Source organism: Miscanthus floridulus, chromosome 2, assembly GCF_019320115.1.
Source record: "Miscanthus floridulus cultivar M001 chromosome 2, ASM1932011v1, whole genome shotgun sequence".
Lineage (NCBI taxonomy): Eukaryota > Viridiplantae > Streptophyta > Magnoliopsida > Poales > Poaceae > Miscanthus > Miscanthus floridulus.
The window spans coordinates 2,592,022-2,605,259 of record NC_089581.1 but is presented as its reverse complement, the minus strand read 5'-3'; the positions used below and the strand labels follow the sequence as shown (position 1 = coordinate 2,605,259).

At 49.1% G+C, this 13,238-nt stretch overlaps 2 protein-coding genes across 2 annotated transcripts; one reads left to right on the top strand and one right to left on the bottom strand.

Annotated features, from left to right (window-relative positions):
- The first annotated feature begins 541 nt into the window (after positions 1-541).
- Positions 542-2,740, top strand: LOC136537639 (tyrosine N-monooxygenase-like). Its single transcript, XM_066529590.1, has 2 exons — positions 542-1,728; positions 1,858-2,740. Exons 1-2 carry the CDS (start codon positions 703-705, stop codon positions 2,491-2,493), a joined length of 1,662 nt encoding a protein of 553 aa, XP_066385687.1. The 5' UTR covers positions 542-702; the 3' UTR covers positions 2,494-2,740.
- A 929-nt stretch (positions 2,741-3,669) lies between these two features.
- On the bottom strand, positions 3,670-4,495 carry LOC136513941 (uncharacterized). The gene is made up of 2 exons (XM_066507921.1): positions 3,860-4,495; positions 3,670-3,747 (listed from the first exon to the last, which is right to left on the bottom strand). Exons 1-2 carry the CDS (start codon positions 4,493-4,495, stop codon positions 3,670-3,672), a joined length of 714 nt encoding a protein of 237 aa, XP_066364018.1.
- Positions 4,496-13,238: the final 8,743 nt, after the last annotated feature.

Here is a 13,238-nt window from a genome sequence, read left to right as displayed (position 1 = left end):
AAAAAAAGTTGGTCAAATTTTAAAAATGACCGAGAACAACTCTAAAACTTTATTTATTCAGAAACACAGTGAGTAACAGATAGCCATGCATAAAGGCTATCTCACATGTTATTAGCTGGCGGCACTTGAGGTGAAAATGGTTGGAAAACGGTATTATTACAATATAGAAATAAAATAAAAATGGTTGGATAAAAAAAATTCCATATTTGTGAAAATGATAAATGAAAAATAGTTATGGAACTAGCTAGTTGAAAATGGAAGTATTTATATTTGGCTAAATTCGAGAACAATAAAAATTGTATAGTATTGTATATAGAAAACCAAAACGGTTCGAATTTGGCCCGGCCCCACTCCACTTTCATGCTAGCGCACACAGTTGGCTGCATGATGTGCTCATTCTGCGCTCCCACATGTGCATGCTGCACACAGTTAGCTGTGGCACTGTGCATGCACGCGTGGTTAGTGCCGATCCAGCACCATAAATACCCATCACGGGCTGCCCTGTTCTGCCTCAAGCAGGAGCCTGCACACACAGCTAGCTAGCTGATCGGGTGATCGATCAGTGAGCTCTCTCTTTGGCCTATAGCTAGCTGCTAGCAGTGCAGCTAGCCAAAGAGAACTCAGATCGATCATCACGGTCGCTGCTAGCTGCTCGCTCCCACACACACTGCACACACCGTCTCCGTGTTTGGTAATTTGACAATGACGACAATGGAGGTGGAGGCAGCCGCCGCCACGGTGCTGGCTGCCCCCTTGCTGTCCTCCTCTGCGATACTCAAACTGCTGCTATTCGTAGTGACGCTCTCGTCCCTGGCCCGAGCCCTGAGCCGGCCACGCAAAACCACCACTAAGTGCAGCAGCACAACGTGCGCCTCCCCGGGCGTTGGCAAACCGCCGCTCCCGCCCGGGCCCGTGCCGTGGCCCGTCGTCGGCAACCTGCCAGAGATGCTGCTGAACAAGCCGGCATTCCGCTGGATCCACCAGATGATGAGCGAGATGGGCACGGACATCGCGTGCGTCGAGCTCGGCGGCGTCCACGTCGTGTCCATCACCTGCCCGGAGTTCGCGCGGGAGGTGCTCCGGAAGCAGGACGCAAACTTCATATCCCGCCCGCTCACTTTCGCGTCCGAGACGTTCAGCGGCGGCTACCGGAACGCCGTGCTCTCGCCCTACGGCGACCAGTGGAAGAAGATGCGCCGCGTCCTCACCTCCGAGATCATCTGCCCGTCTCGCCACGCGTGGCTCCACGACAAGCGCGCCGACGAGGCCGACAACCTCACCCGCTACGTCTACAACCTCGCCACCAGAGCCGCCGGCGACGTCGTCGACGTCAGGCACGTTGCTCGTCACTACTGCGGCAACGTCATCCGCCGGCTCATGTTCAACATGCGCTACTTTGGCGAGCCCCAGCCTGACGGCGGGCCCGGGCCGATGGAGGTGCTGCACATGGACGCCGTGTTCACCTCCCTCGGCCTCCTCTACGCCTTCTGCGTCTCCGACTACCACCCATGGCTGCGGGGCCTCGACATCGACGGCCACGAGAAGATCGTCAAGGAGGCTAACGAGACGGTGAACAGGCTCCACGACACGGTCATCGACGACTGGTGGAGGCAGTGGAAGAGCGGCGAGCGGCAGGAGATGGAGGACTTCCTGGATGTGCTCATCACGCTCAAGGACGCCCAGGGCAACCCGCTGCTGACCATCGAGGAGGTCAAAGCGCAGTCGCAGGTAAAGTACATGCATGCATCATGTTTATTGACATGGCATGCATGCATTGGGTAATCTGTATTTCGGTACATACATCTACATGAAAATATATATAATGAACTCATATCGCATGTGTACGTACGCACGCAGGACATCACGTTCGCGGCGGTGGACAACCCGTCGAACGCCGTGGAGTGGGCGCTGGCAGAGATGGTGAACAACCCGGAGGTGATGGCGAAGGCGGTGGAGGAGCTCGACCGCGTCGTCGGCCGGGAACGGCTAGTGCAGGAGTCGGACATCCCCAAGCTCAACTACGTGAAGGCCTGCATCCGGGAGGCGTTCCGGCTGCACCCGGTGGCGCCGTTCAACGTCCCGCACGTCGCGCTCGCCGACACCACCATCGCCGGCTACCGCGTCCCCAAGGGCAGCCACGTGATCCTGAGCCGCACGGGGCTGGGCCGCAACCCGCGCGTGTGGGACGAGCCCCTGCGCTTCTACCCGGATCGCCACCTCGCCGCCGCGTCCGATGTCGCACTCACTGAGAACGACCTGCGGTTCATCTCCTTCAGCACCGGCCGCCGCGGCTGCATCGCGGCGTCGCTCGGCACCGCCATGAGCATCATGCTCGTCGGCAGGCTCCTGCAGGGGTTCACCTGGGGCAAGCCGGCCGGGGTCGAGGCCGTCGACCTCAGCGAGTCCAAGAGCGACACCTTCATGGCCACCCCGTTGGTGCTGCACACCGAGCCGAGGCTGCCGGCGCACCTCTACCCGGCCATCTCCGTCTGATTAATCGGCCGGCCAGTCATTATATTGTATGCATATAAGACGAGCGAGCCTGGCGTGATCACTTGCATTGCATGTACCATCGATCAGGCTCTCTCACGTGTAATGGATGCAATAAGATTTTCCGCGCTTGATTTTGTGGTTGTGCGTATTCTGCACACCGACCGTACGTAAGTGGCGACAGCGTTCAGCTTTGTACCGAGTTAAAAATATTATTATTATTATTATCGACAATAATAATTGCATTGGAGCTTTGCTTGAGTGTATCTTTCTGGCTATCCACTCGTACATGGTTTTTTGTTTTGTTTATTATTATTATCGACAATAATAATTGGAGCTTTCCTTGAGGGGGAATATATGTACGTATCTTGACTGAAATTTGAGGGGGAAATATGTATGTATGTATGTATGTATGTATGTATGTATGTATGTATGTATGTATGTATGTGCCGAATTTCATACCATTAGATGCTCTAGAGAGAAATCACGCTCAACACCTTCTCTATAGTGTCATTTTAGGATTAAATACTGCACGTGAGAATGTGCGAAGAAATAGACTAACGATGGCAGGCTGTTATCTCCGCCGTCTTTAGAAATACATTTTTAAATTAGGTAGCGTGCCTGTGCGTTGCTACGGAATAACTAACAATTTATATTAAAAACATACGGATCGCACGATAAGATAATAATATTATTAAATTAAATACCAACATTAAAGTGACATTTAATCCAAAAAGCAAAGTTTATGAATTTAACACAGTCACGGAGTGCGCGGCGTCGCAGGCTCAAACTCTAGAGCTTCCAGAGATTGGGTCGAATCCAACCTAGAGCCTCGGAACCTTGCATCTTTTCCTGGACGGGCTTCACTTCGGATGTGCCCGTAGCAATATCAAAGATCTCCAGTTGATGGACCAAGTCATATGGATCCCCATACAATGGTTCAGACATGTAGATTTTGTTCTCTTGTACTTAGATACACTTGTTCTACTGAAGCTTTCATTGAAATGTTTAGACACGAACAGTGTCTGATCACCGATGTCCCTCACCCTGGATCACTCCGGCATACGGTCGTGGAGGTTGCACTTGTAGATCGCGCTGCTGTAGGTGAAGCTATGTGTCTCGTGGAACGTGCTCACCATGGCACCCACAATGTGCAGCTCACTGTTTAATTCTAGGTAGCTACGGTGGCAGAGCCGCGCAGGTGGCGACAGCGATGGCAGCAGCGTCGCGGTTGGAGTAGCGCCGGCGGCGTTGTTGCTGCAGACGGAGATTTCTTCAGTACAGTCGATTGCCAAGAACTTGTCTTAGCAGTGGATGATGGACCCCATGGAGAACTCTAGTTTGGTGTCGAGCAGCGTCCATGCGCTACCTGGTAGAATGCGACCTCCGTGGAGCACCCAAGCATGGCCATGGCCACGCACTCGCGGCCGGCGACGTCAGGCGGCGCCAAGAGCACGATCTCACGGAAGAACACATCCCTCATGTCTTCTAGCTTGATGGCTCTGCCTGCGGCATCCGCGTCCTCGTAACCGTTGGTGGGATGGAGGACCCACGGGCCGTGGACCCTAGACACGTGTTCCGATGAGGACGCGGCCGCGACGTGTTCGCCTGCTGGCGGGAGCTCAACGCGGGGGGCACGGGCACCGGCGAATGGATTCAGCAGCGTCACAGACACCACCTTGTCCATGAGCACCAGCCACCCACATGAGGAGTAGCACGCCACCTTGCCGTGCACGTCGGGCAGCATCTTGGACAAGACCTTCTTCTCTGGGACGCAGTAGAAGACGACGCGGTCCGAGTTGGGGTTGAACGGGAGCAATAGGAGTGACCCGAAGGTCACGAACAGGACAGCGGCGTGCCATGGGAAGCAAGCAGATCGGATGGACGCCACGTCGTGGCCTGACGCGAGACGTTGCCCGATAGACTCGAGGAGATCCTCTGGTAGGCCAGATCTCCAGTCAGGAAGAGGTAGTGACCTTCTCTTCGGATTAGGAGACTGAGCCATGGAAGACAGATGACATCAACTATGGTTTATGCAAGAAACAACAAGCAAGGGCGATGGAACACGTGAGCATGAAACCAAATGAAAGGAGGAAAAAGTTGTCCCTTTTATAAAAGCAAAGAGGGAAAGTAATTAAATGTAGGCAGATTTGGTAAGGTTATTAGAAATGCAAAGTGGTTCCTTTTGTCTTAATTCTCTTTCCTTCTGTGTTAATTCTCTTTCCTTTTGCTCGTTGCCATATATGCTGGTGCATGCAAACATGCAATGTGTATATAGATAGCACAATAATTTTCTACTTTCTATTTTGCCGTGATTCCTCTATCACTTGACAGGCAATATTCAATCAAGGAAAATGACATGATCAATCAGTAATTAAGATGTCGTGGGATCGCATGCGTGGGCAGACGGACGAACTAAAACAAATATCGCTCCAAAAAATATCCACACTTTGTTCTTTTTAGTTGTTCTTTCCTTCTGTGTTAATTCTTTCTCCTTTTACTCGTTGCCATGTATGCTGGTGCATGTAAACATGCAATGTGTATATGGATAGCACAATAATTTTCTACTTCCTATTTTGTCGTGATTCTTCTATTACATGACAGGCAATATTCAATCAAGGAGAATGACACGATCAATCAGTAATTAAGATGTTATGGGATCGCAGGCGTGGGCAGACGAACAAACCAAAACAAATATCGTACCAAAAAATGTCCACACTTTGTTCTTTTTAGTTGTTCTTTCCTTCTGTGTTAATTCTCTTTCCTTTTACTTGTTGCCATGTATGCTGGTGCATGCAAACATGCAATGTGTATATGGATAGCACAATAATTTTCTACTTTCTATTTTACCATGATTCCTCTATCACATGACAGGCAATATTCAATCAAGGAGAATGGCAAGATCAATCATTAATTAAGATGTCGTGGGATCGCAGACGTGGGCAGACGAACGAACCAAAACAAATGTCGCGCCAAAAAATATCCATACTTTATTCTTTTTAGTTGTAGGAGATACAGTTAACAAGCAGCTAGGGTTCTCCTCTCTATTTAGAGACGCTAGAAATTGAACCACCTCTGAAAATAGAGGTGCCTATGAAAATTATTTTTTACTAGTGATGCAATCTCTATTGTTAGTGTTGCCTAAGCCCTCCCTTCTTCCTCACGCCCTTGTCAAATCAAGATCATGCCTAACTCAAATATATTTGTGGCTCCTGTTGAAGTAGATGAAAAAAACAATAATTATGGAGCTGCAAGTCGACATGCATGTTTTAGTTTATGTTTTATAATTATTTTCTATAATAATAACTTATATTATTATTTACATGTAGATTTGAGGAAAATGTTTTAAATTATGTTTTATAATAGTAGAGTTAGAAAATTTAAAAAAAATAAACTAAATTATAATTTTACGTTATATTTCATAAAAACATACTCCATCCGTTCCAAAAATAAATGTCATTCTCACTTTCGAGAAGTTAAACATTTTTAACTTTGACCCAATATCACTACCCCACGTGTGGGGATACGACCCTGGATACCCATGATAGACTACATGGGCTGCGCTGCCAGGGGCGGTTTAGTCCACAAGACGAAGACCTACGGTGCACGGCACTGCTCGACGTGTACCGCAAGGCATCACGGGCGATATCCTAAAGATGCTACGAGATCTGTTAGAATACGTTCGATCCCATGATTCATGTAATCTGTTATTACTTTCCGGTTATCTCTTAGATCTAACCGACTTATAACCCTGCCCCCCAGACTATATAGGTGGGCGGGGACCCCCCTCAAAACACAAGCAATATCATACAATAGCCAATACAAATCAACAGACCATAGGAGTAGGGTATTACGTCGTGCTGACGGCCCAAACCTGTCTAACTCTTGTGTCTCTGTTACCTTCTTGTTCTTGATTACGCGCACCTCTGCCGATCAATTTACCTTCGTGGGATACCCCTCAGAGAACTGTCGAGCATCTTTTGTCGACAGTTGGCGCGCCAGATAGGGGTGTGTGTGTTATTTCCATGACAAATAAGATGGTACGTTTTGTAGGCTCTTCATCCTCCCCAAAGCCTGGCTAGATCTTTACGGTCGAATCAATCTCCTAGGTCATCAATGATGACGGAGACGGAGAGATCATCGAGCTGGTACAGATCGATTCTACGCCCACCACACCAACACCTGCAACAGCAGATCCGATCTCAGAACTGCCTCCAAGGTCGTCTTCACCAACAACTCACCGCCTGCTCCCCCGCTACCCAAGGAAGAAGATCGGCAATGATGATCTGATCGCATCCATCGATCAGGTTGGCCAGAAGCTCGTCGACTGCCTCTCCATCGTGGAATTGGCTCTGACCACTCTGGTTCAGCGTCGACCACCCTTCGATTCCGTTCTATCGGAGGCTGATCAGGAAACTCTAGGCGTTACGGCCACCATCCATCAGGATGCCCTACGGGGCAAATTCACCGACCAGGTGGGAGACATCTATCCTCTTGCCGCCCCGATCACCAACCAGCTCTCGCCGACTATCAATATGTTGTAGATCGGCCGATGTCCCAAAGCATCCCTTCACACCATCCTAGAGGAAAATCTAGACTTTGAGTCTTAGGGCTCTATGAAGACTATCACCGAAATCGTTGTCGTCCAACCTCCTTTCCCAACCTTTCAAGGAGGCAGGATTTTTAATGTTAGCATCGATAGCCCTCCACGAGTTGGAGAAACCGATGAGGACTGCACCACTCGTGTCAACAGAAACACCAACCATGCACAGCGCTGAGCAAACAAAGCTACCATTGTGCTAGCTGAGGCAGCTCTCAACGGAGAATAGCTCAACTCGCAAGGGAGGCCACGCCCACTCTGCTGCAACCTTGACGATGAATTCATCTATGTCGACAACCATGATATCTACAAGACCCCAAGTGCCAACTTGGTCATGGCCGCTAATGAGCTCGCTCAGCTCGAACGAACGCTAGAGATCACCAAGGTCGCCACATTGCTTAAAGCGGCGTACTACTAGGTCAACGAGATTCGCCAGGATCAGGGACCCTCCTACTCGACAAGCTTGAATCGCCGATCCACCGTGCCAAGATCCAATCGCCGCCTTAGTAGAAGCTGTTTCACCGACCAACATCATGATGATGGACGACCCCTCTAGGGGGGAGCTAGGGGAAACCGTATCGACTACCCTCGCCAGCATGACCAAGAAGCCGACCAAGATGTCTGAGCGCATATCAACAATCTCCAGGATATGTGACGTCATATCGATAGGCGTCATTTCTCTTGACATGAAGAGGAAGTACGCCAATGTCAAGAATACGAGCAAGAGTTCGGTAATCCGGATGCTGCCCTCTAGCCACTTAACGCCGGCAATGCTGTTGATCCCAATGGTGATGATCCTGAAGGGCCCCGAGCATTCATGAGAGCACTTCAAACACTCCAGTGGCCTTGTGGTTTCAAAATTACCGGGGTCGAGCCCTACAATTGGTGGATGAACCCCACACAGTGGTTACAAGCTTATGCCACCGCCGTGCGTGCCACCAGGGGAGATACCAGTGTTATGGCAAACTATCTTCCCATCATGCTTACGCCAACCATGATGAACTGGCTCACGAGCCTCACCCTAGATTCCATCAGATCTTGGGAACAGTTGAAGAAAGTCTTCACCGACAACTACATGGCTATGTGTACTCGGCCGGGCACCAAGCATGATCTGAATCGCATCTATCATAAACCGTCTGAGCTCCTCCGTAGCTACATCAAACATTTTTCTAAGATGAGGAATTCTATTCCCAACATCACGGAAGCAGAAGTCATCACCGCCTTTGTTCGAGGACTCCATCACCGCGACCTTGGCTCCAAATTCAATCATAAGCCACCAAAGGGGATTAGTGAGATGATCACGACCGCCGATCAGTACGCCGATGCTGAAGAGGCCAAAGTTCTCTTCAACAAGGATGCGGGCACTCACTGCCCAACCCACCATAGCAATGAGCGCCCCGATGAATGATGCCACAGTGATGAATGCTACGATGACCGTGGCCACCATCAGGATAGTGGTCGTGATAGGCCAGAAGGGTCCAAAGCTAGTCAATATCATCACCGCCGACCAGACCACATCATCGCCACCATTGATGAACCCCACGCCAAGCATAACTACAATGCGCAGTACAAGAAGATCCTCGAAGGACCATGCCCCTGCACAAGATGAAGGACTACCTTGGCTTAGCTAAGGAGTTCCAGACCAAAAAGAAGAACGACGACAATGACGACGAAGCTAGAGGTTGCTGACCACCTGGGGACAACAACAACGCCTTCCAGGATCATGACAAAGTGATCACCACTATCTTCGAGGGCCTCACTGCCGCCGAGAGCAGAAGAGATAAAAAACTCACGGCCCATCGGGTGCTCGCCATCGACACACAAGACACTATCACTAACCCCAGCTATCACCCCTAATCTGAGGTCCCCATCACCTTCAATAGAGTTGACCAGTGGGTGGACATCCCTTACATAGGGTGTTTCCCCCTCGTTCTCGATGCAACCATCAAGAAAGTACTCTTCAAGAAAGTACTCGTCGATGGCGGAAGCGCTCTGAACCTCCTCTTCGTCGGAGCCCTAAAGGAGCTGGACCTTGGAACAGAAGACCTCACTCCCTCTAACTCCTTCTAGGGGGTGGTACCTAGTAGGGAATCCAAACTACTTGGAGAGATCACCCTCCCGATACAATTCGGCATGGCTAGCAACTTCCGCGTCGAGCACATCAACTTCTACGTCGCTGACTTCAACACCACCTACCACGCCATACTTGGTCGGCTAGCTTTGGTCAAGTTCATGGCCATACTACACTATGCCTATCTAGTATTGAAGATGCCTTCACCTGTAGGAGTTATGGCTTTGTGGGCCAACCTCTCCATCGCCTACGCCTGTAAGACAGAGAGTCTCTCCCTCACCGAAGCCATCAACCTCTACATCTAGATGGCCAGCATGGTCAACGATGCTAAGACAGTGCCCCCCGATGACCTAGAAATCCCAGCGAGCCTCCTCGTGGCTCCGCCAAGTCCAAGGAAATGAAGGAGGTCGGCCTCGGCCTCGATGACCCCACCAAGACCATCAAGATTGGGGCTCATCTCGACCCCAAATAGGAAAGTGCACTCATCTCCTTCCTATGTGCTAACGCCGATGTGTTTGCTTAGAAACCTATAGACATACCGAGGGTACCACAGGAGAAGATCGAGCACTCCTTGAATGTCTCACCAACCGCCAAACCAATCAATCAGAAACTCTAACTATTCATGCCAGACAAGAAGGAGGCTATTAGGGTAGAAAAAATGGCTCCTAGTAGCCGAATTTATTAAAGAAGTGTATCATCCTGAGTGGCTGGCAAACCTAGTCCTTGTTCAAAAGAAGAATAAAGAATGCAGGATGTGCGTTGATTACACTCATCTCAACAAACACTATCCTAAAGACTCCTTTGGTCTGCCTCAGATAGACAAGGTTGTAGACTCCACCGCCGACTGTGAACTCCTCTCCTTCCTTGACTATTACTTAGGCTATCACCAGACATCCCTCAAAGAGGATGATCAGATCAAAATGTCGTTCATCATGCCTTTCGATGCATATTGCTATACCACCATGTCCTTCAGACTCAAAAACACCAGGGCGACCTACCAAAGGGCCATCTAGATGTGCCTTGATCAACAAATAGGCCACAATGTCGAAGCTTACATCGACAATGTGGTCGTCAAATCCAAAACCACCGACAATCTCATCGCCGACCTCGAAGAAATGGTCACCAACTTGAAAAGATACAGATGGAAGTTGAACCCTTCAAAGTGCATCTTTAGAGTTCCATCCGGCATACTCCTAGGCTACATCATCAGCGTCCATGGCATCGAACCCAACCCCCGATAAGGTCTCTGCCATTACAAATATGAAATGGCCAACCTGCGTAAAGGATATATAGAAGCTCACAGGGTGCATGGCTGCTCTTAGCCACTTTATATCACGCCTCGGTGAAAAGGGATTATCTTGAGCTTGTGCTCCTATCCCTCAAGGAGAGCTTGATGTATGTTTCTTGAGCTTTATTCTGCTTCTTGTTAGTTGATCTCCACCAATAGGTTCATTGGGCTTTTGGATCTGCGCTCTGATCGGAGGCACCCAACCCTAATATGGTTGGTGAGCCCCTGTCGCATAGCACTATAAAGAGAGGTGGGAAGACAGGGCTCGAACCATGAGGTTGACTAGAGCCACCGTAACCACCTATAGAGAAACACTAATCCGATCTAAAGTGAGTGCTGCCAGTGACGAGAAGCCCTACCAACTCCGTCGTTGCCTCTGTAGTGTCACCGCCAGGACGCTGTACCTCGGTCGCCGTAGGGACTATGACTGCACTTCATCTCCGGTCGCTATGGGCACCCTAGTTACCAAGGTACACCAACAGATGTTTGTTCTTTACCCGCTAGATCTACACCTAGAGTCTAGAACCTTTTCTAACAATGGTATCAGAGCCAAGGTTGTTAGTGTGTAGATCTAGTATGGGGTAAAGCATTAAAAAGAAATCAAAGAAAGAACAAGGGTTCGATCCATTTTGTATTGAAACCCTAACCCTAACTAGGTAAAAGTAAAGTGAAAAGAGACCGGGGGGTGGTGGACGTCACTGAACTCTTGGTCACCACAGCCACCGAGTGGGAAAAGATGTCGCACCACCATCTTTGCCGGTGCTCGATAAGAAAAGAACAAAGCCAAGGTGAGAGATTCAATTTTCAGATCTAAAAGAGGGTCACCGAACCCCAACCCTAACAGGGTGAAGGAAATGAGTAAGAAGAAGGACTCGGCTTCAAGAAGAACCCGAATCCAAGCTCAAACGCACGAAGAACTCACTGGGGAAGATGAATAGTGACTCCAATGAGTCAAATCCTAATCCTAATCCCCAATCGACAAAGAACTGAGAAGAAAACAGACAAGAAAATAGAGAACCGATCAGATCCAGTTCGGATCTGAGAAGAAAGAGGGGTTTTCTAACCCTAACCCTAACTGGGTGAAAGAAAGAAGAGAAGGAGGGCTCGGCTTCAAGTCTACTTGAAACTAAACCCTAAACCCACAATCAATTCGAGAAGAAGAAGAATAGAGTGAAACCCTAACCCTAGATCCCCAATTGATAGAATCCGAGAAAGAACAAACCAAATCAGAAGGGGAAGAAGGGAAAGAGGAGGCCTACCTCGATCACTACTGACATCACCATAGTGCGGCTCGCCAGTGCACAGGGGAAGAAGGCTGAGCCAGGGGTGTTTCTCATCGGGCTATGGCCAAGGGGGCACCACAGCCAGACCGCTCAATGGCGGCGCGCTCACCCGCTGGGGAGAGCGCTCGCCGGCGAGGGGGCCGACGACGGCACTGAGGCTCTACTCGCCCTCCGTCGTCTGCTCGCTTGGACTCACCGCACTGTGGCTGAGAGAGTGAGAGAGAGAAGGAGGAGGCGCAAATGAAAGTTTAGGGTTAGGGAGAGACCAGCGTCCGCGGTTTTGTTCGAGCGAGACGGTCGGGCGACTGTTGGATGCGATCCGATGGCGGAGCACAACTGGGCTAGAATCAGGCCTAGGCGGGCGTGAGCGGGAGGCCACTTTCCCAGCCTAGGCCCAGGTTGCGGCCTGGGCATGGGGGAGCATGGGTGAGCGCGCGTGAATGCGATCATGGGCATCACCTAGGCTTGCTAGGCTGCGCGCACTGCTGTGTGCTGCTGCTGCGCCGCTAGGCCGGGCACTACACTGGCTTGCTAGGCCATTTTACTGCTACAGCAGGCCGAGCAAGAATGAATAGCATGAAAAGATTTGAAGTTTACTTAATTTTCAGAAGTAGATTTCGATGAATTGTCTAGTTTAATATCTCTGTTAAAATTTGAACCAACGGGATAATTGTTCAGAGAATATTTGAGAAAAGTTTAATGCTTCTGAAACATAGATAATGATTTTTTATGTTTTTGCTGCTAAAGAAATAGTTTATTCTCCAGTTATTTTGAACCAACGTGATATTTAATTGGAGAAAAAGAGATTTTGACATGATTATGATGTTGTTATTTTCTGACCGACGTTGTTAATAATAATATCGTAATTTTAATGATTTTATGCATTAATTCTATTTCTGCCCAACAGTGATGTAGAATTAGTGTATAAGAACAGTTGTATGTTTTAATTTTGACCAACATTGGAATCAAAGCATGCAATTGTTGTTATTTTTTATGTTAAGAAAAAGATTGACCTGGCCTTTATCTTGGCTGAGGTGGACTGGGTAGTCACCTCATAGTGTCCCACTGAGCCTATGGCACCGGTGAGGGAGACAAACGAGGCTGATGCCACTTGGGCAACTAAAGAGAAGGATTTTGAATCCTAAAAGATGTCCTATGACCTTAAGCATAGGAAGTGGGTCACTGCCAATAAGACATGTTTGGCTATGATAAAGAACATGATTGAGCCTATAATTATGGGCTCAATCCCAAAGTGTGACACAGTCACCAAGTACCTCGATAGAATAAAGAGTCAGTTCACTAGCTCTTCAAAGACATATGCTACCCAGCTGATAAAAGCAGCTGGTGACAGAGAGTTACTCTAGAAATGGTGGATAAGAGAGCTCATGATGCGTCGTCGAAATTATGGTACTGTCGTTGAGGCCATATTTTGAGGGGGAGAATAGAAAGACTAGTTAAGAATAATATTCTTCTTCCATTAGAGCTCTCAGATTTAGAACAATGCAG